The sequence below is a fragment of the Pan paniscus genome, chromosome 11 (assembly GCF_029289425.2).
Source record: "Pan paniscus chromosome 11, NHGRI_mPanPan1-v2.0_pri, whole genome shotgun sequence".
Taxonomy (NCBI): domain Eukaryota; kingdom Metazoa; phylum Chordata; class Mammalia; order Primates; family Hominidae; genus Pan; species Pan paniscus.
Genome location: NC_073260.2, coordinates 84,965,192 through 84,993,174, shown reverse-complemented (window position 1 = coordinate 84,993,174; position 27,983 = coordinate 84,965,192). Strand labels below are relative to the sequence as shown.

Below are 27,983 nucleotides of genomic sequence, written 5' to 3'. Positions count from 1 at the left end.
CCCTCCCTTCCTTACACATCAAGCTCGGGGATTTGCCCCTGCCCAGGACTGGCAAATTGACTTTACTCACATGCCCCAAGTCAGGAAACTAAAATACCTCTTGGTCTAGTAGACATTTTCACTGGATGGTAGAGGCCTTTCCCAAAGGGTCTGAAAAGGCCACCATGGTCATTTCTCCCCTTCTGTAAGACATAATTCCTTGGTTTGGCCTTCCCACCTCTATACAGTCGGATAACGGACCGGCCTTTATTAGTCAAATCACCCAAGCAGTTTTTCAGGCTCTTGGTATTCAGTGGAAACTTCATACCCCTTACCGTCCTCAATCTTCAGAAAAGGTAGAATGGACTAATGGTCTTTAAAAACACACCTCACCAAGTTCAGCCTCCAACTTAAAAAGGAGGACTCTGTCAAGGATAAGCCCAAAAACTCACCAACCAAGCAAGTAATTATGCGGAACCCCCCTGGGCACTCTCTAATTGGATGTCCTGGGTCCTCCTAATTCTTAGCCCTTTAATACCTGTTTTTCTCCTTCTCTTATTCAGACCTTGTGTCTTCCGTTTAGTTTCTCAATTCATACAAAACTGCATCCAGGCCATCACCAATCATTCTATATGACAAATGCTTCTTTTAACAACCCCACAATATCGCCCCTTACCACAAAAGCTTCCTTCAGCTTAATCTCTCCCACTCTAGGTTCCCACGCCGCCCCTAATCCCGCTCGAAGCAGCCCTGAGAAACATCTCCCATTATCTCTCCATACCACTCCCCAAAATTTTCGCTGCCCCAACACTTCAACACTATGTTGTTTTATTTTTCTTATTAATATAAGACAGGAATGTCAGGCCTCTGAGCCCAAGCTAAGCCATCATATCCCCTGTGACCTGCATGTATACATCCAGATGGCCTGAAACAAGTGAAGAATCACAAAAGAAGTGAAAATGGCTGGTTCCTGCCTTAACTGATGACATTACCTTGTGAAATTCCTTCTCCTGGCTCAGAAGCTCCCCCACTGAGCACCTTGTGACCCCTTCCGGTGCCAGCCAGAGAATAACCCCCTTTGACTGTAATTTTCCACTACCTACCCAAATCCTATGAAACTGCCCCACCCCATCTCCCTTTGCTGACTCTTTTCAGACTCAGCCTGCCTGCACCCAGGTGATTAAAAAGCTTTATTGCTGACACAAAGCCTGTTTGGTGGTCTCTTCACACGGACTCGCATGACAAAAAGTACTATATTAATGTAAAATATTACTCAAAGGGGCAACTGTGTGCAGAGATTGGGGTCACATATTGGCACTCTCTGTAGTCTCTGCTCAATTTTTCTGTAAAACTGTCAGAAAAATCATAACATCTTTATTACTATTTCACTTTTTTCATAGTCAGCATCTATTTTTTTCCTTTGGTAATTTAAAGAGCTTAACTTCCTAGCTGGCTAATGCTGATCAGTGGGAATACATATGCGTGGGGTCTGGAGTGAGCTGCGGATCCTGCCTCCCTCAGTGATCTGTGTGGATTTTGACAAGATTTTTAACCTCTCCGTACCTCAGTTGCCTGTGGGTATAATAATGACATTCCTCAATTGCCTCACGAAGATAATAATAAAATTGTACCTTCACCTCCAGATTTGTTATGAGATTTAAGTGAAATCATGTTTTTTTTTTTTTTTTTTTGAGAGGCAGTTTTCTCTCTTGTTGCCCAGGTTGGAGTGCAGTGGCTTGATCTTGGCTCACTGCAACCTCCACCCCCCGGCTTCAAGTGATTCTCCTGCCTTAGCCTCCCAAGTAGCTGGGATTACAGGCACGTGCCATCATGCCCAGCAATTTTTTTTTAATTTTTATTTTTAGTAGAGATAGGGTTTCACCATGTTAACCAGGCTGGTCTCGAACTCCTGACCTTAGGTGATCCACCCGCCTCGGCCTCCCAAAGTGCTGGGATTACAGGTGTGAGCCACCGTGCCTGGTCAAAGTGAGATAATGTCTTGTTGGTAAATTCTATGAAGCAAGGGATCTTGTCTGTTTTGACTCACCAGTCACCCCTGTACAGGGATTGGAAAACATTTTCTGTAAAGGGTCAGGTAGTAAATATCTTAGGATTTGTTAGCTATATGGTCTCTGCTGCAACAATTCAATTCTGCTGTTACAGTGCAAAAGCAATAGACAATAGGTAATGAATGGGCATGGTAAAGTTCCAATTAAACTTTACAGACACTGATATTTGAATCTCATATATAATTTTCACGTGCCATGAAATATTATCCTTCCTTTGATTTTTTTTCCCCCAATCATTTCAAAATGTAAAGTCATTCATAGGCAGGATCTGAAGCTCACTCCAGATCCCATGCATATGTGGTCCTACATACATATCAAAGTTAGTTAGCCAGAGCCAGGCACAGTGGCTCTGGCCTGTAATCCCAACACTTTGAGTGGGTGGATCACTTGAGGTCAAGAGTTCGAGACCAGCCTGACCAACGTGTTGAAACCCCATCTCTACTGTATTTTTAAAAGCCTGGGCACGGTGGCTCATGACTGTAATCTCAGCACTTTGGGAGGCCGATGTGAATGAATCACCTGAGTTCAGGTGTTCAAGACCAGGCTAGCCAACATGGTGAAACTCCATCTCTACTAAAAATACAAAAATCAGCCAGGCATGGTGGCCGTTGCGTGTGCCTATAATCCCAGCTACTTGGGAGGCTAAGGCAGGAGAATCACTTGAACCCAAGAGGCGGAGGTTGCAGTGAGCTGAGATAGGGCCACTGCACTCCAGCCTGGGCAACAGAGCGAGAATCCATCTTAAAAAAAAATAAAAAATAAAAAAATAAATTAGCCAGGCGTGGCGGTGTGCACCTGTAGTCCCAGCTACTCAGGAGGCGGAGGCAGGAGAATCACTTGAACCTGGGAGGTGGAGGTTGCTGGGAGCTGAGATCGCACCACTGCACTCCAGCCTGGGCGACAGAGGGAGACTCAGTCTCAAAAAAAAAAAAAAAAAAGCTAGCCAAAAAGTTAAGCTCTTTAAATTGCCAGAAAAAGAATAATAAATTAGCTGACTACGAAGAGACTGAATAGTAATGAGAACATTACTTTTTTAAGATCCTAAATCCAGACAGTGGGCTGGATTTAGCCTGCAGGCCATAGTTTGCTGACCCCTTGTCTTGTACAAGGTAAGAATTCACTAAACTCAAAATATATTTTGTAGTTTAGTGACAGCATTAGTATTATCACTATTTATGTTTATAGAGCTTGAAGGTAAATGTTTTCAAGGTCGCGTAATTTTGCTTCATAAATTTTAACTGTATATTTACAATGAGCTCCTTTAAAAACACCAAACATCTTCCTATTCATAAACCCTGTTTTACAATGACAGATCTTTGCACCCTTAACTTACTAGAGTTAACAACATTGAAAAAAAAAAAGTGAAATCATTTTGCCTTTTCTTAAGTTTCTTTCCTAATTATGATATTTTATAAGTAAAATGTGAAATTAAAAAATTATTTAGTGAGTTTTATTTTTAATCATTCATGAAACTGTTTCAACCATCTTTGTTTTATAGGGGGTTCTCTGGAGAGTCTAGTTAAAAACCTCAAAGAGAAAACAGTTGTTGCTATGTGGAAATACAACATAAATCTTTCTGACAGTATGTTTAGCTTCTTCTCCTCTAGGTTCTGTTCACAGTAGGAACATTCTGTGTTGGAGGGACTGCCTGTACATTACCTTATTGCTCTTACCCTGCATAGTAATGTTGAAGCTCTTTCTAGAACCAGGGTTACAATCCTAAAGTCAGAAGACAGTTTTTCCACAATTAATCTGAAGACAAAAAAGCAACAGCATTTTAATTTATTCTCAAACCCTGGTTCAAAGACTTCCATTTGATGAAGCTCTCCAGAAAATAAATTCTATGCAAAGTAGGACTGTTTTCAATGAAGAAAAATGTTTGGATTGTTGAAATGTCTTTTTAAAAATCCACTTGAGTCTGAGCTTCTAGAGTCAAGCATTGGGCTTTGCCTTTTGTCATATCCCCTACACCAAGCAATCATTTTCCAAACTGTATGGACTGCATTGTGGAAGTGAGTTTAAAATTCCTATAAATTGGCCGGGCGTGGTGGCTCAAGCCTGTAATCCCAGCACTTTGGGAGGCCGAGGTGGGAGGATCACGAGGTCAGGAGATCGAGACCACAGTGAAACCCTGTCTCTACTAAAAAAATACAAAAAAAAAAAAAATTAGCCGGGCGCGGTGGTGGGGACCTATAGTCCCAGCTACTCAGGAGGCTGAGGCAGGAGAATGGCGTGAACCCAGGAGGTGGAGCTTGCGGTAAGCCGAGATTGCGCCACTGCACTCCAGGCTGGGCAACAGAGCGAGACTCCGTCTCAAAAAAAAAAAAAAATTCCTATTAATTTAATTTAGCTATTGGAGCGGAACCAAGAAAGAATAGAGGGATCTGAGCCAAGTAACAGTTGGAAAGAAGCATTGATTATCCTACCTCTGGCACTACCTTTATTTCTCAGTAGGCTCGCCTCAATACATTGGCATGCATACCCCTATGTGATGACTTGGAGGCAAAAAAGCACAAAATTCCTAAGTCTTCATAATTTTCAGAAGAGGAGAATGTGCATCTTTTAGCATCACATCTCACTTGAGAATAGGTCCATACAGAGACTCAGTGGTACATTTTCTTCTGGAAGCTTCTTGTACAATGCAATTGTCAATCAAAGAGGACCTCTGTAGACTGTGAAATTCTAGGCAAATGTAAAGCTTAACAAAATTATTCTTATTACCGCTGGGCGCAGTCGCTCACGCCTGTAATCCCAGCACTTTGGGAGGCCGAGGCAGGCGGATCACCTGAAGTCAGGAGTTTGAGACCAGCCATGATCAACATGGAGAAACCCTGTCTCTACTAAAAATACAAAATTAGCTGGGCGTGGTGGCACATGCCTGTAATCCTAGCTACTCAGGAGGCTGAGGCAGGAGAATCGCTTGAACCCGGGAGGTGGAGGTTGCGGTGAGCCGAGATAGTGCCATTGCACTCCAGCCTGGGCAACAAGAGCAAAACTCTGTCTCGAAAAAAAAATTATTCTTATTACCAAACAAAGTGATTTATTTTATTTTAAATTGCTTAGTGAAGTGATTTTAAATTAACGAGAAAATGGAAGGACAAACTATTAAAATTTTAAAAATAGGTTACCTATAGGGAGGAAGAGAACAGTGAGGACAGAGAGAGAAGCTAATTTCTTCAAACACATTTTGTTTATTTATTTGATTTTGGAAGCATATAAATTTTTAAAAATAATCATAATATGGCTGGGCGTGGTGGCTCATGCCTGTAATTCCAGCATTTTGGGAGGCCGAGGCGGACGGATCACCTGAGGTCAGGAGTTCGAGACCAGCCTGACCAACATGATGAAACCCCCTCTCTACTTAAAAAATAAAATTAGCTGGGCGTGGTTGTGCATACCTATAATCCCAGCTACTCGGAAGGCTGAGGCAGGAGTATAGCTTGAACCCGGGAGGCGGAGGTTGCAGTGAGCTGAGATCATGCCATTGCACTCCAGCCTGGGCAAGAAGAGCAATACTCCATCTCAAAAAAAAAAAAAAAATCATAATATAAAATTAAATGTAAAATTAAAATGTAAACAAATGAACTTAAAATAAGAGATCCAGTTGATTGCATAACTAGAGAGAGAGAGATTGTTATGAATGTCTTTAAAATACAGATGCTCTTTGGCCGGGTGCGGTGGCTCATGCCTGCATTCCCAGCACTTTGGGAGGCCGAGGTGGGCGGATCACCTGAGGTTAGGAGTTCAAGACCAGCCTGACCAACATGGAGAAATCCCGTCTCTACTAAAAGTACAAAATTAGCTGGGGTGGTGGTGCATGCCTGTAATCCCAGCTACTCGGGAGGCTGAGGCAGGAGAATCGCTTGAACCCGGGAGGTGGAGTTTGCGGTGAGCTGAGATCATGCCATTGCACTCCAGCCTGGGCAACAAGAGAGAAACTCCGTTTCAAAAAAATAATAATAATAAATAAATAAATAAAATAAAACAAAAAACAGATGCTCTTCAACTTATGATGGGGTTTGATACAGTTTGGATTTTGTCCTCTCTAAATCTCATGCTGAGATGCGATCCCCAGTGTTGAAGGTGGGGCCTGGTAGGAGGTGCTTCAGTCACGGAGGTGCGTCCCCTATAGCTTGGTGCTGTCATCACTATTGTAAGCGAATTCTTACAAGATCGAATTGTTTAAAAGTGTGTGGCATCTCCCCCACTGTCTCTCTTGCACCTGCTTTTGCCATGTGACATGGCTATTCCCACTTTTCCTTCTGCCATGAGTAAAAAGCTCCCTGAGGCTTCCCCGGAAGCTGAGGAAATGCTGGTGCCATGCTTGTATAGCCTGCAGCACTGTGAGCCAATTAAACTTATTTTCTGTTTTTTTTTTTTTTTTTTTTTTTTGAGACAGAGTCTCACTCTGTCGCTCAGGCTGGAGTGCAGTGGCACGATCTTGGCTCACTGCAAGCTCCACCTCCCGGGTTCACGCCATTCTCCTGCCTCAGCTTCCCGAGTAGCTGGGACTACAGGCGCCCACCACCACGCCCGGCTAATTTTTTGTATTTTTAATAGAGACGGGGTTTCACCATGTTAGCCAGGATGGTCTGGATCTCCTGACCTTGTGATCCGCCCACCTAGGCCTCCCAAAGTGCTGGGATTACAGACATGAGCCACCGCGCCCAGCCCACTTATTTTCTTTATAAATTACCCAGTCTCTGGTATTCCTTTATAGAATTGCAAGAACGGCCTAACACAAGGTTACATCCTGATCAACCTATCATAAGTTGAAAACATCGTAAGTTGAAATGCATTTAATACACCTAACCTACCGAGCTTAGCCTCATCTACCTTAAACGTGCTCGGCTGCACGCGGTGGCTCACACCTGTAATCCCAGCACTTTGGGAGGCCCAGGCGGGCAGATCACGAGATCAGGAGATCGAGACCATCCTGGCTAACACGGTGAAACCCCATCTCTACTGAAAATACTAAAATTAGCCGGGTGTGGTGATGGGCATCTGTAGTCCCAGCTACTCGGGTGGCTGAGGCAGGAGAATGGTGTGAACCTGGAAGGCGGAGCTTGCAGTGAGCCAAGATCGCGCCACTGCACTCCAGCCTGAGCGACAGAGTGAGACTCCATCTTTATATGCAAAAATAAATAAATAAATAAAATAAAGTGCTCAGAACACTTACATTATATATAGTTGTGCAAAATTATCTAACATAAAGTCTACTTTACAATAAAGTATTTAATATCTCATGTAATTTATTGAATACAGTACACTGCAGAATACAGTATTTGTTTACCCTCATGACGGCATGGCTGACTGGAAGTTATGGCTCATGGCCACGGCCTAACATCTCCAGAGAATATTGTACTGTGTATTGCTGGTTGGGAAAAGATCAAAATTCAAAATTTGGGGTGTAGTTTCTACTGAATGTGTATAGCTTTTGTACCATAGTAAAGCTGAAAATTGGTATGTTGAACCATTGAGTTGAGGATCATCTGTTCAACAGCTTGATTGCATGTACCTAGAGGCACATATACTAAGGACAAAAAGATATATAAAAATAATCCTGTTTTCGGGAACTGTATTTTGGAGACTGGAAGACATGGAGAAGTGCTGCTCAGATCCTCCTGCAGGGAAGATCTTGCTGCTGGGAGTGGACAGCCTCAGACTATTAGCTCCTCCAGGGTTGATATCATATGCAGAGTTGCCATGCATAAAGTCATGCGCTTCCTGGTACAGCCCACATCTGGTGGCCAAGTATGATAGGAATATAAAGTCTGACCAGTTTGGCCCAACATGAGACATCTATGACGGGTATTACTCATTCCAGAATTCCCTGCTAGGTTGGCCAAAGTTTTGAATGGCCTGATCATACGGTATCATATTAATTTGTCTTCTGCTCAGTTCTTCCTGATCCCCGCTTCTTTCTCATGTTGTACCCCAAATTCCATCTCAGTGTCTGCTCCACAAAATGTAACCTGTGACAGAGGTTGTATTAGTATTATCATTCTGAGACCTCTTTATATGTAGATCGAGATAAAACAAATGAGTTATTCTGTTTATTTTGTTTACAATTGTAATTTTTAGAGTAGGAGAAAGAAGTTTCAGTGAAAGATCAATAAAGGGCTTAAAAAAACGCTATAGATTTGGGTTTTAGTTTAAAGTGTTAATGTCAATACATATTTTATCTTTAAAATACATATTTTTTAGGCACGCTTTTACACTGTTGGTGGGAATGTAAATTAGTTCAATCATTGTGGAAGACAGTGTGGTGATTCCTCAAAGATTTACAACAGGAAATACCATTTGACCCAGCAATCCAGAATATAAATTGTTCTATTATAAAGATACATGCACGTGTATGTTCACTGCAGCACTACTCACAATAGCAAAGACATGGAATCAACTCAAATGCCCATCAATGATAGACTGGATAAAGAAAATGTGGTATATATATACCACAGAATATATGCAGCCATAAAAAAGAACGAGATCATGTCCTTTGCAGAGACATGAATGAAGCTGGAAGCCATTATGCAAACTAATGCAGGAACAGGAAACCAAAGACAGCATATTCTCACTTATAAGTGGGAGCTGAACAATGAGAACACATGGGCACAAGGAGGGGAACAACACACACTGGAGTCTGTCAGGGGAGAGCAGGGGGCGGAGGTGAAGAGCATTAGGGAAAAGAGTTAATGTATGCTGGGCTTAATACATAGGTGATGGGTTGTTAGGTGCAGCAAACCACCATGGCACAGGTTTACCTATGTAACAAACCTGCACATCCTGCACATGTACCCCAGAACTTAAAACCAATAACAACAATAAAATAATTTAAAAAAAGAAAAAATACATATTTTTATATCAGTCAGCTTTTGCTTTTTTGGGGTTTTACAAACCACCTCGAGGCTTAATGGCGTAAAACAACAAATGTTTTTATTTCTCATTATTCTATGGGTCAGCTGGCTAGTTTATGGTTTTGGCTGGCTAGTTTGGGGACGGATTGTAGGATGGCATAATTCACATCTGTGCTGCAGCTGGGACAATTAGGATGGCAGGTGCCTCTCTCCATGTGGTGTTTTATTCTCTAGGAGCTTAATCAAGGCTTGTTCCCAACAGTGTGGTGAGCAAGCCCCATTGCACATGTGCTTTTTAAGTCTCTGCTTTTGTCACCTTTGCTGTTTTCCATTAGCTAAATCAAGTCACATGGCCAAGTGCAGATTCAAGGTGTAAAGAGGCACGCCTCTCAATGGTAGAAGTGTCAAAGCCACATTACAAAGAGACATGGGGTATGCAGGAGGGAGAGGAATTTGTGTCCATTTCTGCAATTTACCATCATTCTCTAGCACATTTTACAATGCCTAGAAGCAATGATTTACTGAAAAAATGCTATTTAGAGACCCCAATCTAGCCACTTCAGGTGTTCATTGATCTTCAGCTGGTCACTGTCTCTGGGTTTTTCCCTACTGATTAGGAAAGAGCACCAAGACACCTTGGCAAAATTGGTGATTCCATGTTTGGGGCAGGGAAAGTAAAAGATGAGGCTGGAATATCTTACAATACCAGACAACAACAAAGCTATCAAAGACTACTAGGTTTGCATTAAAGGAACCTGAAACCAACTTTAATAGACTTTCACTGGCCAAAGAAGGAGAAATTTTAACATGAATAACAACAATATCTTCAAGGAATTGAATACCTTGAATATTTCAATATTGTTTAAAATATTTAAATATGTTTAAAATCAATGAGTTCATAATGATGCTAAAGAAAAAAATACCATTGGTCATTTTTGGAGGATGTTAGGAAACTAACTCATTATGCTGAAAACTGGTAATTAAAGGGAAAAGAATGAAGCATTTATTTTGTCTTTCTTATATTGCTTGTACCACAGGGTAACCCAGTAGTTGATGATGAAAAGTTTCTCTTTATAGTTATATTCCCTCTAATAAATAAAGAAGAATGGTAAAATTAGAGCATCACCATTTTTCAATTCCTAATAAATTAATCAACATAGGCAACTGTCATCATCAACTGCACACACACACACACACACACACACACACACACACACGCAACTAGACACAGTGCCTCCTGAGGGAAAAAGGTAGAGGTAGCACCACCTGTGAAACAGTCTTTCCCAAAAAAAAAAAAAAAAGGAATCTGATCAAGACTTTAAATTAAACTCCAGTGAAAAGGTTAGAGGAATGTGTTAAATGACACCCTACGACTGGTGTGCGGTGGCTCACGCCTATAATCCCAACACTTTGGCAAGCTGAGGTAGGAGGATTGCTTGAGGCCAGGAGTTTGAGACTAGTAGGGTGAACACAGAGAGACATTGTCTCTACAAAAACTTTAAAAAATTAGTCAGGCATAGTGGCACGTGCCTCTAATCCCAGGTACTCAGGAGGCTGCGGCAGGAGGATCCTTTGAGCCCAGGAGTTCAAGGCTGCAGTGAGCTATAACTGTGCCACTGCACTCCAGCCTAGGTGACAGAGCAAAAACTCATCTCAAAACAACATCAACAACAACAAAAAACCCTAAGGATGCAACCAGAAAATCTAGCCTGTGAAAAACAATCTTGCTTTTATTTTTTTTTGACAAAAAGTTGAGTTGTAAGGCATATTAAAAAACAAGAAAAGAAAAAGGAAAAAAATAGAAGGGGGACATAAAGATTAAAAGATATATCAACCAGTTAAAATACATGGACCTCGGCCAGGCGCAGTGGCTCACACCTGTAATCCCAGCACTTTGGGAGGCCGAGGTGGGTGGATCACCTGAGGTCAGGAGTTTGAGACCAGCCTGGCCAACATGGTGAAACCCTGTCTCTACTAAAAATACAAAAAAATTAGCTGGGCATGGTGATGGGCACCTGTAATCCCAGCTACTTGGGAGGCTGAGGCAAGAGAATCGCTTGAACCCAGGAGGCAGAAGTTGCAGTGAGCCAAGATCATGCCACTGCACTCCAGCCTGGGCAACATATATGTAACTACACACACACACACACACACACACACACACACACACACACACCTCATTGAGACTCTGATTCACAAAGTAAAGTGTAAAAACAAATTCTGTAAGAAAATCAGGAACCTGTAAAAGCTGACTGCCTAATTGGATATTCAGCTGCTAAATATGGTTCATTTTTTTTTAGATTTGATAATGATCTTATATCTGTGTTTTAAAGAGTCATCTTTATTATATGTATGAAATATGTATGTATAATGTCTGGAATTTGCTTTAAAATAATCTGAGTAGAGGGAAAGAGTTGAATTATAGAGAAGATTGGCCAAGTGTGTTTTAATTGTTGAAACTGGGTGGTGTAATGGGAGTTTATTATATCACTCTACTATGTTTGAAATCATCTATGATAGTTAAAACATTTATACTTAAAACATTAAGAAATGAGGACAATAATAAGGTTCCAGGGGGAAAATAATGAATATACCTACTACAAGAAGAAAAACTAAGAGACTGAAGGGTAACAGAATTAATACTCTCTTTGAAGATTCCTGTCATATTTGACTTTTTCCTTCTCTTCTGTGGTCTATTTTCTTTATTCTTTCAATAAAACATTCTTTTGTATCTCTGCTAGTTGTTTTCCATTTGACCATCCAAGATTCATTCTCTGCCATTCTCTGCCTTTCTCAATGTTCCTGGAAGCCACGGATTGTGTTACCTATGCTCCCTTATCAACTGACTGCTGGCCGGGTTTAGCCAGGGGAGTGTAGAGGAGACAGTGGTGACAGTATTAATTCCACCAATTCCTCCTTACTTGGGCTCTGTGTGGTTTTCTTCTTACATATAATTTCAACTTTTATTTTAGATTCCAGGGGTACATGTGCAGGTTTGTTACATGGGTATATTGTGTGATGCTGAAGTTTTGGGTACAAAATGATTCCGTCACCCAGGTAGTAAGCATAATAGCCAATAAATTCTTTTCAACACTTGCACCCCTTTCTGCCTCCTCTTTCTAGTAGTCCCCAGTGTTTACTGTTCCCATCTTTATGTACACCAGTACCCCATATTTACCTTCCACTTATGAGAACATGCAGTTTTTGGATTTCTGTTCGTGTGTGTGTGTGTGTGTGTATGTGTGTGTGTGTGTTTTGTTTTGTTTTGTTTTGTTTTTCATTTAGGATAATGGCCTCCAGCAGCATCCATGTTGCTGCAAAGGACATGAGCTCACTTTTTTTTTTTTTTGAGATGGAGTCTCGCTCTGTCGCTCAGGCTGGAATGCAATGGCGAGATCTCGGCTCACTGCAACCTCTGTCTCCTGGGTTCAAGCTATTCTTGTGCCTTAGCCTCCCAAGTAGCTGGGACTACAGGCGTGAGCCATCACACCCAGCTAATTTTTTTAGTAGAGGTAGGTTTTCACCATGTTGGCCAAGCTGGTCTCGAAATCCTGACCTCAGGTGATCTGCCTGCCTCAGCCTCTCAAAGTGCTGGGATTTACAGGCGTGAGCCACCGTGCCTGGACCAGCTTTTTTTTTTTTTTTGAGATAAGTTCTTGCCCTGTTGCCCAGACTTGAGTGCAATGGCAAGCTCTCGGCTCACTGCAACCTCCACCTTCCAGGTTCAGGTGATTCTCCAGCCTCAGCCTCACGAGTAGCTGGAATTATAGGTACCTGCCATCATGCCCGGCTAATTTTTGTATTTTTTTTGTGGAGACAGGGTTTCACCATGTTGGCCAGGCTGGTTTTGAAGAGCTCATTCTTTTTTATGACTGTGTAGTATTACATGATGTGTATGTACCACATTTTCTTTATCCAATCGACCACTGATGGGCACCTAGGTTGATTCCAGGTCTTTGTTATTGCGAATGGTGCTGTGATGAACATAAGTGCATGTGCCTTTTTGGTGGAATGATTTATTTTTCTGCGGGTATATACCCAGTAATGGGATTGCTGGGCCTAATGGTAGTTCTGTTCTAAGTTCTTTCACAAATCTCCAAACTGCTTTCCACAGTGGCTGAACTAATTTACACGCCCACTAACAGTGTAGAAGCATTCCCTGTTCACAGAAATATCGCCAACATCTGTTATTTTCTAACTTTTTAATCATAACCATTCTGACTGGTTTGAGATGGTATCTCATTGTGGTTTTGATTTGCATTTTTCTGATTATTAGTGATGTTGAGCATTTTTTCATGTTTGTTGGCTGCTTGTACATCTTCTTTTGAGAAGTGTCTGTTCATGTCCTTCGCTGCCCCCCCATTTTAATGGGGTTGTTTTGTTTTGTTTTGTTTGAGACAGACTCTCACTCTGTCACCCAGGCTGGAGTGCAGTGGTGCGATCTCGGCTCACTGCAACCTCTGCCTCCCGGGTTCAAGCGATTCTCCTGCCTCAGCCTCCCGAGTAGCTGGGATTACAGGCATGCATCACCATGCCCAGCTAATTTTTGTATTTTTAGTAGAGACAGGGTTTCATCATGTTGGCCAGGCTGGTCTCGAACTTCTGACCTCAGGTGATCCACCTGCCTCGGCCTCCAAAGTGCTGGGATTACAGGCATGAGGCTTAAATATATCAAATGAAAAGTCTTTAATGAGGGAACTACTTAAAGAGTTCCTTCATGAAAGGACCAAGCAAAGAACATTGAGCCACCTAGAGCTTGCAACAGTGGGACTCTGTTACCATTTCTAAGGCTGAAGATGCAGGGGAGGAAATAGTGTTACCGGAGCACAGATAGTGCAGAGCTGGGGAGGATGGGCCATCTTGCAAGAGCTACAGCTGTGCAATGAAGCTGCCACTGTCAAAACCACAGAGCCCTCTTAACATTGCTTTTGCTGCATCCCAGAGATTTTGTTATGTTGTGGCTTTGTTTTCATTTATTCCAAATAATTTTTAAATTTCTGCCTTAATTTCATTGTTTACCCAAAAGTCATTCAGGAGCAAGTTGCTTAATTTCCATGTAATTGTGTGGTTTTGAGAGATCTTCTTGGCATTTCTATTTTCCGCTGTGGTCCAAGAGTATGGTTGGTACAATTTCAATCTTTTTTAATTTTTTGAGACTTGCATTATGGCTGAGCACATGGTCAATCTTTGAGTATGTCCCATGTGAAGAAAATATATATCCTATGGTTGATGGGTGGAGTATTTTCTAGATATCTATTATGTCCAATTGGTCAAGTGTTCAATTTAAGTCTAGAATTTCTTTGTTAGTAAAAGCAGTGTTAAGAGGAAAGTTTATGATTCTAAACACCTACATCAAGAAGTTAGATCTCAAATTAATAATCTAACATCACTTCTAGAGGAACTAGAAAAATGAGAACAAACTAACCTCAAAGCTATCCGAATAAAAGAAATAACTAAAATCAGAGCAGAACTGAATGAAATTCACACAAAGGATCAACAAAACCAAATGTTGGTTATTTGAAAAAATAAACAAAATGGATAAACTGCTAGCTAGATTAACAAAGAAAAAAGGAGAGCAGATATAAATAAGCACAATCAGAAATTACAAAGGTGACATTACAACCAATCCCACAGAGATATAAAAGATTCTCAGAGACTAAAATGAACACCTCTATGCACATAAACAAGAAAATCTAGAAGAAATGGATAAATTCCTGGAAACACACAGCCTCCCAAGATTGAATCAAGAAGAAATTGAAACCCTGAACAGACCAATATTGGGTTCTGACATTTAATCAGTAATAAAAAATCTACCAAACAAAAGTAGCTCTGGACCAGAGAGATTCATGGCCAAATTCTAACAGACTTACAAAGAAGAGCTTCTACCAATTATACTGAAACTATTCAAAAAAATTGAGAAGGAGCAACTCCTCCTTAACTCATTCTACAAAACCAGTATCAGCCTGATACCAAAATACAGCAAAGACACAGTGAGAAAAGAAAACTGCAGGCCAATATCCCTGATGAACATAGACCCAAAAATCCTCAACAAAATACTAGCAAATTGAATCTAGCAGCACTTTAAAAAGTTAATGCACCACAATCAAGGTATCCTGGGGAACAAGCTTAGTTCAACATATGCAAATCAATAAATGTGATTCATCACACAAACAGAACTAAAAACAAAACCATACAGTCATTTCAATAGACACAGAAAAAGCTTTTGATAAAATCCAGTATCCCTTCATCATAAAAACCCTCAACAAACTGGGCATCAAAGGAACATACCTCAAAATAATAAGAGCCATCTATGACAAACCCACAACCAGCATATACTGAATGGACAAAAGCTGGAAGCGTTTCCCTTGAGAACTGGAACAACACAAGGACTCCCACTCTCACTTTTCCTATTCAACATAATACGGAAGTCCTAGCCAGAGCAGTCAGGCAAGAGAAAGAAATAAAAGACATCCAAATAGAAAAATAAAAAGTTAAACTATCTCTTTGCTGATGATATGATTCTTTACCTAGAAAACCCTAAAGACTCCACCAAAAGGTTCCTAGACAGATTAATGTCCTCAGTAAAATTTCAGGATCAAAATCAATGTATGAAAATTAGTAGCATTTCTATACACCAATAATATTCAAGCTGGGAGCCAAATCAAGAACACAATCCCTTTTCCAATAGCCACACACACATACACACACACACACAAATACACAGGAATACATCTAACCAAGGGTGTGAAGGATCTTCACAAGAAGAACTGCAAAACACTGCTGAAATAAATCAGAGATGACACAAACAAAAGGAAAAACATTCCATGTTCATGGATTGGAAGAATCAATATCATTAAAATGGCCATACTTCCCAAAGCAATCTACAGATTCAACACTATTTCTGCAAAACTACCAGTGTAACTTTTCACAGAATTAGAAAAAACTATTCTAAAAGTCATATAGAACCTAAAAATAGTTAAGGCAATCCTAAAGAAAAAGAACAAAGCCAGAAGTATCACATTACCTGATTCCAGACTATATTATAAGGACACAGTAACCAAAACAGCATGATACTTCTGCAAAAACAGATCACATAGACTAATGGAACAGAATAGAAAATGCAGCAATAAAGTCACACACTTAGAAACACCTGATCTTCAATAAAGTCAACAAAAATAAGCAATGAAGAAAGGATTCCCTATTCAATAAATGGTGCTGGGATGGACTGGTTAGTCATATGCAGAAGAGTGAAATTGGATCCCTACCTTTCACCATACACAAAAATTAACTCAAGATGGATTAAGGATTTAAATGTAAAGCCTCAAACTATAAAAATGTTAGAAGAAAACCTAGGGAAAGAGTTTATGACCAAGTCCTCAAAACTAACTGCAACAAAAACAAAAATTGACAAGTGGGACTTAATTAAACTAAAGAACTTCTGCTCAGCAAAAGAAATTATCAATAAACAGACAGCCTATGGAATAGAAGAAAATATATGCAAACTATCCACTCAACAAAGTTCTCGTATCCGGAATCTAGAAGGAATTTAAACAAATCAACAAGCAAAAAACAAATAACCCGGCTGGGCATGGTGGCACACGCCTGTAGTCCCAGCTACTTGGGAGGCTGAGGTAGGAGGATTGGTTGAGCCCCAGAGGTCAAGGCTGCAGTGAGTCATGACTACACCACTGCACTCCAGCCTAGGTGACAGAGTGAGATCCTGTCTCAAAAAAATAAAATAAACATGTTGTAACTGGCACATTAAGTGCCACAGAATTTCAGCACAATGCAGAGTTCACACCAGTTAGAACAATTCAGAGGTGAAATCCCAAAAGAACAAAATTCTTCTGATAACTAACCTCCACATATTGGCCTAAAAACTCACCTTGTTACACCAATCCAAGCTAAGTGGATAGACCTGAGCTTCAAAAACTAAAGTAACTGTTACCACATCAGAAGCAATTTTAGAAGTTTTCTTTCTCATTTAAGCTGGTTCACAAGACACTATTACCTGTTTTTATTAATTCTTTAATCAGATCTTCCTTCATCTTGATGTTAATTGTAAGTTCTCTCATTTTTTGTTTAGCTTCAGTAAGTATGCGTTCTGAATTCTTTAATTTTTGCAAATTCAATTCTTGACTCTCCTGGAGACAATCAATCTTTAAATCTTTTAAAAAAAATGGAGAAATAAAACTATCTGCTGGTAAAATATTCAACAGAAGTAGAGTTAAAAAAAGAAAAGCAGACTCAAAAGCAATTTAGAGGTGGCAGTGGAAGAGACAAAAAGGAAGGGGAGGAAAAAGGGGAAAAAATACACAGCAATTGGGACTCTAGCATTCCAGCTTACAGTAAGAGTTTTTATTTTCTTACAAATTAATACATGTATGTATATATTCTTTCTTAATATCCCATAGGTTCAGACACACAGTTTTTCATTGCCTTTAACATGAGTTATTTGAGATAGGTGTAAAATTTCTAGATGGAGAGAGGGGTGAATTTGTTTCCTATCACTTCTACTTTTATTGTAATTGGAGAATGCAGACTATACCAGGCTACTCAGAGTGTGGTCTAGCACTGTTTGTTACTGTCCTGCACCAGAATGTAAATCAACTATGTCACTAAGCACACTGCTTTAGTTCAGGTGACATTTTTTTCATAGCCAGACTTTCTCAAGGAAGGAACTAGTGTAAGCTCATTTACATTCCGACGTAAGTTTTCTTCCTGGTTGCAGAGCAGTAACAAACAGCTCAAGCATGGCTGCTTGAGTAGCATTTACCTTTATTATTTCCACATTTTGAAATTTATTTTAGTTATACTTAAATTTTTGGCTCATAAAGCCACATATAGATTCTTAAAGAGATGCTCCATATTTTCAAAGTGTAGCACTTGTATTATATTCCCTATTCCCTTATTTTTTGTGGGTCAACCACGCATTGACCAAGAGAGATGAGTTAACAAAATCTACTACTACCGGCTGGGCAAAGTGGCTCACGCCTGTAATCCCAGCACTTTGGGAGGCTAAGGTGTGCTGATCACAAGGTCAGAAGTTCGAGACCAGCCTGGCCAACATAGTGAGACCCCCATCTCTACTAAAAATACAAAAATTAGCCGGGTGTGGTGGCACACATCTGTAGTCCCAGCTACTTGGAAGGCTGAGGCAGGAGAATCGCTTGAACCTAGGAGGCGGAGGCTGCAGTGAGCCGACACTGCACCATTGCACTCCCACCTGGGTGACAGGGAGAGACTTCGTCTAAAAAAAAAAAAAAGTTGTGAAAACTATAGGGTAGTAGGAGTTTGTTTTTTTTTTTTTTTGAGGCAGGGTCTTGCTCTGTCGCCTAGACTAGAGTGCAGTGGTGTGATCTCGGCTCACTACAGCCTCGAACTCCTGGGCTCAAGCGATTCTCCCGTCTCAGCCTTCCTCCTGAGTAGGTACACACCACCATGCTCGGCTAATTTTCTGTAGAGAGACAATCTCACTATGTTGCTCAGGCTGGCCTCAAACTCCTGGCCTCAGGCAATTCTCCCATTTCAGCCTCTCAAAGCACTGGGATTACAGGCATGAGCTACTATGCGTGGCTCATAAATGTTTTTGATGTTATTATTGATGCATAAAAATTCTTAGCAGTTGTGTACTAAAACATTACCAACACCCAGTACACTAATTGGGCTCTAATGCCAAATACATCATTGACGTTAGGCACAAGTCCCAGTGAAGGAGTAGACACCTAGTACAATTATTTATACTGTATTTTAACATCATCAGGAATACAAAGCATATCAATTCAGGTCTGAATATAAAAATCCTTATTCTGAGGGAGTTAGCCTATATCTCTAGCCATAATTAATTGATAGAAAATCTTTTTTTATTAAGGAGTAAAAGAGGTAAAACAGAGAACATAAAAGAAGTTCTATCAACTAGGAAACCATTTGTACCAAATTCTGGTCTTTGAGAATTCCTGGATGTTTCTTAAATTATCAACTGAGGAAAAAGATAAGTGTCCTATAACCATTACGTCTACATTATTTAAGAAAATCTATGTACCTTCATTCTCCGAATCTGACTTTTGTGTTTCATCCTGAGTATCACTCAATTCAACAAGGGAACAGAGTCTGGCTTCTGAATCCATGAACGACTTCTACATCTTAAAAAAAAATCAGAAAGTTAACTTATTTGTTAGTGTTTTCTAATCTGCCCTCAAATTAGTTTCCCCAAAAAGTGACAGTAATGTTAAAAAAATTATTAATTACATATAAAAACAGAATGTTACTAATATTGCTCAAAATAGAAGGATGCCCCCCTCACCCATGTTGAATCCAGCAGAAAAGTCATGTTTGTTGCCAATGTGGCAGCAGAATAAGGAAATCCAAAAAAAAAAAAACCCTCTGAAAATTAGAATCTCATTACTATAAAAGCTCTAAAAGCAAAATTATTTTTCAGTTATAAGACTGATGACTTGTGTTCAAATACTATTTTCATAACACATTAGATGATAGTACATTTAGCAAAAGTTACCTACTCTTCTACTAAACATAAAAGATATACTCCAATGGAAAAAACCTACACTTCTATATTTATTGCAGCATATAATTCTAAATATTTATTAAATCAGTGTATATTTAACATACCTAGTTCCAGATGTCTCTTGGCCTTCTGATTCTTCATCATCACTGTTATCAGAAAATTGGCAGTGGAGGACCTCATCTTGTTCTTCTATGTGACCCAACAGCATCTGACTTCGTGTTCGAAATCCAGCAAATATTCGATCCAGAGAGTACATAGGTGGACTTGTGTGGACCTTGCAAGTGATTCCCCCACCCAACAACAAAAAAATGATATTTTAAAAGTCTAATTTTATCCTATTACTCTAAGTGCTTTTAAAGGGGTTATTAGATTGGCACTCTTAAAATAGCCAATCACTGGAAAATGCTCCCCTCAAACAAAGGTCAAAATTAATTTAACAATACTGTTGTGCCTCACAGACAAATACTTCTTTCAGAATCCACACAGCTCCTTCTCTTCTGGACAACTCTTCTATCTTCACTTACAGAAAACAGTATTCAAAAATGAAACCAAAAGAACGCATGGAAAACATCCTAGCTCTTAAACACAGCACAGACACACCCCAACAAATGTGCCCTCTTCCCCATCTTCCCAGTTCAGAACACCTGGAGAACTGTGGTGCTGCTGCCAAAGGTCTGCATCCCCTCCAATCCAAATCCTACCACAAGAAGAAACCCAGAGCTGTCTCCACTCCCTCTGCCAGGGCAATATTCCTAATCTGAATACCACAATGTATATACTTAATTCTTTATACATGGTAGTTAGGTATAGCTGAATTAAGGCTCTAGGAAAAATATTTAATATATGTCATAGGACAAATAAAATTGTATGGCTAGCCTGGGAATTTTCTACAGTACAACATTCTTCTATTGGAAATGCACTTTAAATTCTCAAAAAAAAAAATGACCTTGGAAAACAACAACAATAAATTAGAAATTGCCTTTATACCTTTGTTCTGGTTTCTATTACAAAATATTTCCTCTGCACCATCTCTGTAACCAAACCTCAAGATGACTTCTCACAAAAGGCAATAAAATCTTAGAGGAGACAGTCCATTTACCAATATAAATTATTATAAGCTGTTAAAATTATAACATATAGTGGAATATGAGTATCACATGGTGTTTGGGATTTAATCACTTGACAATAGGCCCCCGTCATGTATTCTCTCCTAAAAAATCCTACCTGATTCTGAAAATCATCTTATATCTGATTTTTGTGCTTCTGCTGTCAGTCACCTAATTAGATCATCTGTCACATCAGCATCATGATAGATGGGCGTAAAGTTTTTTAGGTGGCCTCCCAATGGGGTATGAGGGAGGGGAATTCTTTAAGGAAGAACCAACTCAAGAAGTACTGATCTAACAAATACAACGTACTAGACATGGCTATTTTATCCCATAACTGGCAGGCATCTAGTTTTCTCTTGTGAGAGTTTGGGAATTATTTAAGGAGCAAATAATAAAACCTTTTGTTCAGAGTCCAACTTCGTTCTCTGGGATTGTAATTTCCTTTTAAAATTTCTTAAATTATCAACTGAGGAAAAAGGTAAGTGTCCTATAACCATTAGGTCTGCATTATTTAAGAAAATCTATGTACCTTCATTCTCCAAATCTGACTTTTGTAAAAAAGAAAACCAAATGTCCAGAGCTATTATAGTATTCATACCACCCAAGGCTGCCTGATGCAAAGTCCATGGCACTGCTCATATATCATTTGCCTTTCATTTCTTATCCCTCTGACTGTAACAACCAGATGGATCTCACGTGAACAAATCATTTCCCTTCATAAAATGAGGAAACAGACACCAGAATTCATGAACCTGCTAAACCAAAACTCATGAATCTGCTAATTAAGTCTTTTCCATAATAGAGATTCTTTGATAATTCTTAAAACTGTGTGTGTATATATTTACCAACCACAAACTAAAATTTATATTGATATTTATATTGTCTTGATTATGTCTACTTGGTAAGACTGAATAGCATATAAATATTATTTCAAAAATAATGACAGACCAAACAAGTTGAAATAAATATCCTCTAACATCTCAACTTTGTGTGGTTAAAGGAAGAAATAAATTCATGTAGATATTAAACTTGGTCATGTCTGAAAATATGGCAAAGGATACCTTTTTCACATTGATGAAGTATAGACATTATCTCCATCCAACTATTCCCTCCAAATGTAACTGTGTATTCTCTTATTAGTTTTTTATTAGAAAGAAGTATGCTTAAAAGGTATACACAAAATTCCATAAAATCAAACAAAAAAAATCTGCTGAGACTGTATAAATACACTGTGATATTACACATGGCTAAAATTTTTTTAATCTCAAAATAAGGAAAAGATTATTTGGACTTTACCCTCCTGGAATCTTGTCTTGATGGGATATAAATATAATGCCCCAAATGAGTATCAAATGGTACAGTATATGGTCTCTTTTCAGGGATCCTGGCATCTGGCCCGTCTCCACAATTTTCTTTAGCTGAAGAAGTCACTGACAGGTTAAGTTTTGTTAGTTCTTCACTCAGTTGATCCACAAGAAGTTGTTGTTCTATTATTTTTTCATTCTTTGTAGAAGAGAGATGAAAAATTTTAAAATAGAGCACTTAAGTACATTTAGATTATGATTAAAAACGAATTTTACATTGACCAAACTCATAACTACTTTAATAATACAGTAAATTCTCATTTATCCAGAGACTAGCCTTCTGGTGTTCACAAGTAACTAACATTGTTCTGAGTGGTAAAACCTTTTTAATAGTAAGGAGCAACAAACACAGCCAAAAAAGTCAAAAGTCAAATACTCAAAGATAACACCCCATCCACTGTGACTGGTTGCTTTGCCAACCTGAAGCACTTTGATTAGCTATCTTTATTAAAGTATGAACTTTCTGAGTGAAATCCAAAAAGTAAAAAGAAACAAAAAAGTTCAAAAAGTGGAGAAAGAATTGTAGGCAGCAGAGTTTGCAGCAAAGGAGGCAGAAGGAGGTAACAAGTGCAGGGAAGTGAAAGCCTTAGTGAAAAAGGAAGCCAAAAGCAGACAGATAGAAGATAGCCAACTGATAGTCCTGAGAGGAAGGAGAACTTGGAAATCAAAGGCAGAACAAATTGTTTATCAGGAATGTGTGTGTGTGTTTGTGTATATGTGATTTAGTTTTTTTTGTGTATCCTCTAAAGAAAATTTTTGAAGTGTATCAAATCTAGAAAGCTCTAATGTCAATCTTTGTTTTACAAGCACAAATTTATGTAAATAAGAAACACTCATTCATCTTAATACTTCACATGTACTACAATGTTGAAATAGGAAAAAAAAAAAACCTTACGTTTTCATTGTATAAATGCTGAGCAATAAAAATGCAACCTTACTTAAAAATCACGTATTCAGATAATTAAAATATACAACATCAAAGGATTCAATGGAGTTCTTACATTGCCTGGGAAAAGGATAAAAGTACCAATTAATATTAGGGTGCATGGTATACTCTCTAGGATAACCACTAAAAAAAGAGTAAAACTATAACTTCTAAGTTAGTGGAGAAAACAACAGAAAAAGAATAACCAACGATCCAAAGGAGGGAAAAAGGAACACAGACGAGGAAGGATAAATAAAAGGCACAATGGTGGATTTTTACCAAAACAGTAATTATGTTAAATTAATAAATGAATAATGAAACTAAAAGATAAAGACTATCAGAAAGGATTTTAAAATTATCTAACCATATGCTGCTTACAAGAAACATATCTAAAATAGACACAGAAAGATTAAAAATAAGATAGAAAAAGAGATACCATGTAAATATTAATCAAAAGAAAGCTGGTGTAGCTATAGTAATGTCAAGGTAGACTTTAAGGCAAAACTCATTAGATAAGAAGAGGTAAAAATGATTAAAAGAGCAATTCACCAGGATGGTATAACAATTCTACATTTGTGTCCACTTAATAACACAGCTTCAATATTTGTAGTGCAAAAACTATCAGCACTTCATGGAGAAATAAGACAAATCCAAAATTATAGTAGGGCTGGGCACAGTAGGGCTCACACCTGTAATCCCAGCACACTGGGAGGCCAAGGCCAGTATATCACTTGAGCCCAAGAGTTTGAGAGCAGCCTGGACGACATGGTGAAGAACCCCTTCTCTACAAAAAAATACAAGAATTAGCAAGGCATTGTGGTGTGCGCCTGCGGTCCCAGCTACTCAGGAGGCTGAAGTGGGAGGATTGCTTGAGCCCACGAGGTCGAGGCTGCAGTGACTCATGATCGTGCCACTGTGCCCCAGCCTGGGTGACAGAGTGGAGGTCTGTCATAGTGGGAGATTTTAACATCACTTTATAAATTACTGATATAACAAAAAGACTTCAAAGGTGAGTAAAAAATGTAGATTTGAATAATAGGATTAACAGTGCCCAATGATTGCAGAATGCATATTCTTCTCAAGTACCTCTGTAACATTTACAAACATTTGCCTTATTCTGAGCCAAAAAGCAAGTTTCAATACATTCAAAGGACTGAAATCAGAGATAGTATGTTATCTGATCACAACGCAATAAAAATTGATAAAACAAAAATAAATCCATGTCCTGTAAATAAAATAACTATGTTATTCACAAATCAAAACGTCACAATGAAAATTAGGAAACATTTTGAGCTCAATGTGGAGTGCAAGTCAAGATAAGCTTAGAAATATGTAATGTTAAATGCATATACCAAAGAAGAGAAGCTAAAAATCAATATACTAAATATTCATCTAAAGATGTTAAAAAGATAGCAGGAGGTTACCCCAAAAGTAGAAGGAATTAAATAATAAAGGGCAGAAATTGGTGAAATAGTGAACTAATGAAATAATGAACAAACATACACTAGTGAGGATTAACAAAGTCAAAAATTGTCTCTTTGAAGAGACTAATGAATTGGTAATTTTACTAGCTAGTGAAACTGCAAGAAAAAAAGTGAGAGAAGGCACAAATAATCAGGAATGAAAAAGCGGACATGTGACTACATAGCTAAAGATATTAATGAATAAAAGACTATCATAAACAAACTTATGCCAATACATTTGAAAATTATATACAATGGTCAAATTCCTAGAAAAATAAACCTTATCAAAACTGGAGGAAAAGAAAATACTAATATGATTTAATTCATAAAACATACCCCCGAAGAAAATTTCCAGTCCCAAATGCTTAACAGGCTAATTCAACCAAACATTTAAGAAAGAAATAATACCAATTTTCCCACACTTTTCCAGGTATAGGGGGAATTAAATAATCTATATTATGAGGCCAGCATAACTTGTTACAATATCTGACAAGAATACTATAAGAAAGAAAAATATAGGACAAGCTTACTGACAAATATAAACATCACACTAGCAAACCAAATCTAGGTCAATTGTGCAGAAGAGTTAACATAGCAGACCTGACTGCTATCTTTTAGAAGATCTGCTATGAGGTTGTCAGATGTCTGAGAGCTTGGATTTTGGGAGTGTTCTTAAACACTCTGATAATACTGACTCACTGTGCTCAACTATTTGCACAATCAATGTGGTTTATGGTGTACACCTGCTTTCCCTGTAGTCTGGGACTTTGGTAGTCTGGGCTAGGCAAAGGGTGCCTTCATGACCCACGCATCCTCAATATAACCCATAGGCACTGAGTCTACTTAGTTCCCCTGCCAGATAACATTTTATAGGTGTTGTCACAACTCATTGCTGGGGAATTAAGCACATCCTCTGTGACTCTGCTGAGAGACAAGTCTTGGAAGCTTGTGCCTGGTTTCCTCCAGACTTTGTTCCATGTGTCTTTTTCCTTGCTGATCTTGCTCTGCATCCTTTCACTGTAATAAATCCTAGCCAGGAGAATGAATATATATTGAGTTCTCCTAGTACGTCATCCAATCTGAGGGTGGTTTTGGGGAACCCCCAATACAACAGTATATCGCAACATCAACAACAAAAAGGGTTTATTCCAGGAATAAAAGATTGGCTAAAAATCAGATCAATCGGCTGGGCTTTGAGGCTCACGCCTGTAATCCCAGCACTTTGGGAGGCCGAGGTGGGCAGATCATAAGGTCAGGAGATCGAGACCGAGACCATCCTGGCTAACACAGTGAAACCCCGTCTCCACTAAAAATGCAAAAAAAAAAATTAGCCAGGCGTGGTGGCGGGCGCCTGTAGTCCCAGCTACTTGGGAGGCTGAGGCAGGAGAATGGCATGAACCCGGGAGGCAGAGCTTGCAGTGAGCCGAGATCACAACACTGCACTCCAGCCTGGGTGACACAGTGAGACTCTGCCTCGAAAAAAAAAAAAAAAAAAAAATCAGGTCAATCAGTGTAACTCACCATATTAGCAGAATAAGGAAGAAAAATCATATGATAAAGAAAAATCATTTGATAAAAATCAATATCCATTCATAATAAAAATTCTCAGTTATTTCCTTAGTTTGGGAAAGGGTAAATTAAAAATACCTATAGAAAATATAATACTTCAGAGTGAAATTTTGAAAGCTTTGCCTCTATGATTGGAAACAAGACAAGGATGCTTTCTATCACCACTTGTATTTCAACACTGCATTGGAGATCCCAGCAAATACAAGAAGGTATTTTTATAATAACTTTATTGAGACAAAATTCACATACTATAGAATCCAACTATTTAAAGTATACAATATAGAAGATATAGAAGAAAAAGATACAGAAGGTGAAAAGATTATAAAGAAATGAAACTGTTACTATTTGCAGATGACATAATTATAAATGAAAATCCAAAAGAATTTACAGATAAAATATTAGAATTAAAAAGCAAGTATAGACCGAGCACGGTGGCTAACGCCTGTAATCCCAGTACTTTGGGAGGCCAAGGCAGGTAGATCATTTGAGGTCAGAAGTGACTGACTGACATGTTGAAACCCTGTCTCTACTAAAAATACAAAAAAATTAGCCAGGCATGGTTGTGCATGCCTGTAGTCCCAGCTACTAGGGAGGCTGAGGCAGGAGAAGCACTTGACCCCAGGAGGCATAGGTTACAGTGAGCCGAGATCATGCCATTGCACTCCAGCCTGGATGACAGAGTGAGACTCTGTCTCAAAAAACAAACAAAAAAACAACAAAAACAAGTTTATAGCCAGGCGTGGCGCAGGTGCCTGTAATCCCAGCTACGCAGGAGACTGAGGCAGGAGAATCGCTTGAGCCTGGGAGGCAGAGGTTGCAGTGAGCGGAGATTGTGCCACTGCACTCTTATCTTGGGTGACACAGTGAGACTCCATCTCAAAAACAACAAAAAAAAGAAATTACTTCCAAAAAGTTTGCATCTTTTCCATTTATCTTGGGAATTTTGAAGGCTCCCCACCTGATGGTAACTGTAGACACTCCTGATCAAAAACTGAGTTTAGTCAGGTTGCTGGATATATAATGTATTAATATCTAAAAATTAGTACAGTTCCACATACCAACAATTGGGGAATTTGAAAAATAAAATTTTTTAAAGATTCCATTTACAGTGACAGAAAAAAATCAAGTACCTAAAAAGAAATCTATAAATTATTTGCAATATTTCTGCACAAAAAAATGTAGGCCATTACTGAGAAAAAACAAAGGAAATCTAAGTAAATAGAGAACTATACCATGCTTATGGATTAGGAGACTCAATCAAAATACGTTCATTAATTCTAAACAGATATATAAATGTAATTCAATGTTAATTAGTTAATTAATGTTAACCAACTTGATTGAATCTTTCTATAATGTATACATACATCAAAACATTACACTGTATCCCAGAAACATACAAAATTATTTGACCATGAAAAATAAATAAATGAAAATAGCGTACTTAGTGAAAGAAGTCACACACAAAGGCCACTTACTGTATGATTCCATTTGTATGAAATATTTAGAATAGGCAAATCCATAGAAGTAGAAAGTAAAGTGGTTTTTGCCAGGGGCTGAGGAAAGGAGGAAAATGAGGAGTGACTGCTAGTGGATACAATATTTTCATTTTGGGGTGATAAAAATATTCTAAAATTAGATGGTGTGATGGTTAGACAATTCTGTAAATACATAAAAAATCACTGAATTGTATATTTGAAGGGCTGCATTCTATAGTATGTGAATTATATCTCAATAAAGTAATTACTTAAAAAATTTAAAAATTAAAATAAAATTTATATGGAACAACCAAGACATCTGGGGAGTGGGGAGGGAAGGAGAACAGCAGAAGGCCTTGCTCTACAAAATATCTAGACTTATTATAAACCTACAATAAACAAGAAATGTGATCTTGGCTCAAGGAGATACAAATCAACCAACAGAATAGAAGGCCAAGAAATAGACAAGAGAGTCATGCACAAATGGACCTTGATTTATGATAAAGATAGATTTATGATAAAGATAGCACTCAAAACAATTGTGAAAAGATGGTTTCCAATAAATGATGCTAGAACAAATGAATATCTATATGTTTAAAAAATGAAATTTGATCTTTACTTTACTCCATACACAGAAATCAATTCCTGGAG

The 27,983-nt window shown here is 38.7% G+C and overlaps 1 protein-coding gene across 1 annotated transcript in view; it reads right to left on the bottom strand.

The window, feature by feature from the left end:
• The window catches only part of LOC100967959 (kinesin-like protein KIF27), a 50,165-nt gene that overhangs the window by 8,608 nt on the left and 13,574 nt on the right, over positions 1-27,983 (bottom strand). Inside the window, 5 exon segments of the mRNA XM_034967476.4 lie at positions 16,917-17,072; positions 18,948-19,013; positions 19,016-19,047; positions 19,532-19,701; positions 21,833-22,039. Of these exon segments, the coding sequence (XP_034823367.4) occupies positions 16,917-17,072; positions 18,948-19,013; positions 19,016-19,047; positions 19,532-19,701; positions 21,833-22,039 (631 nt within the window).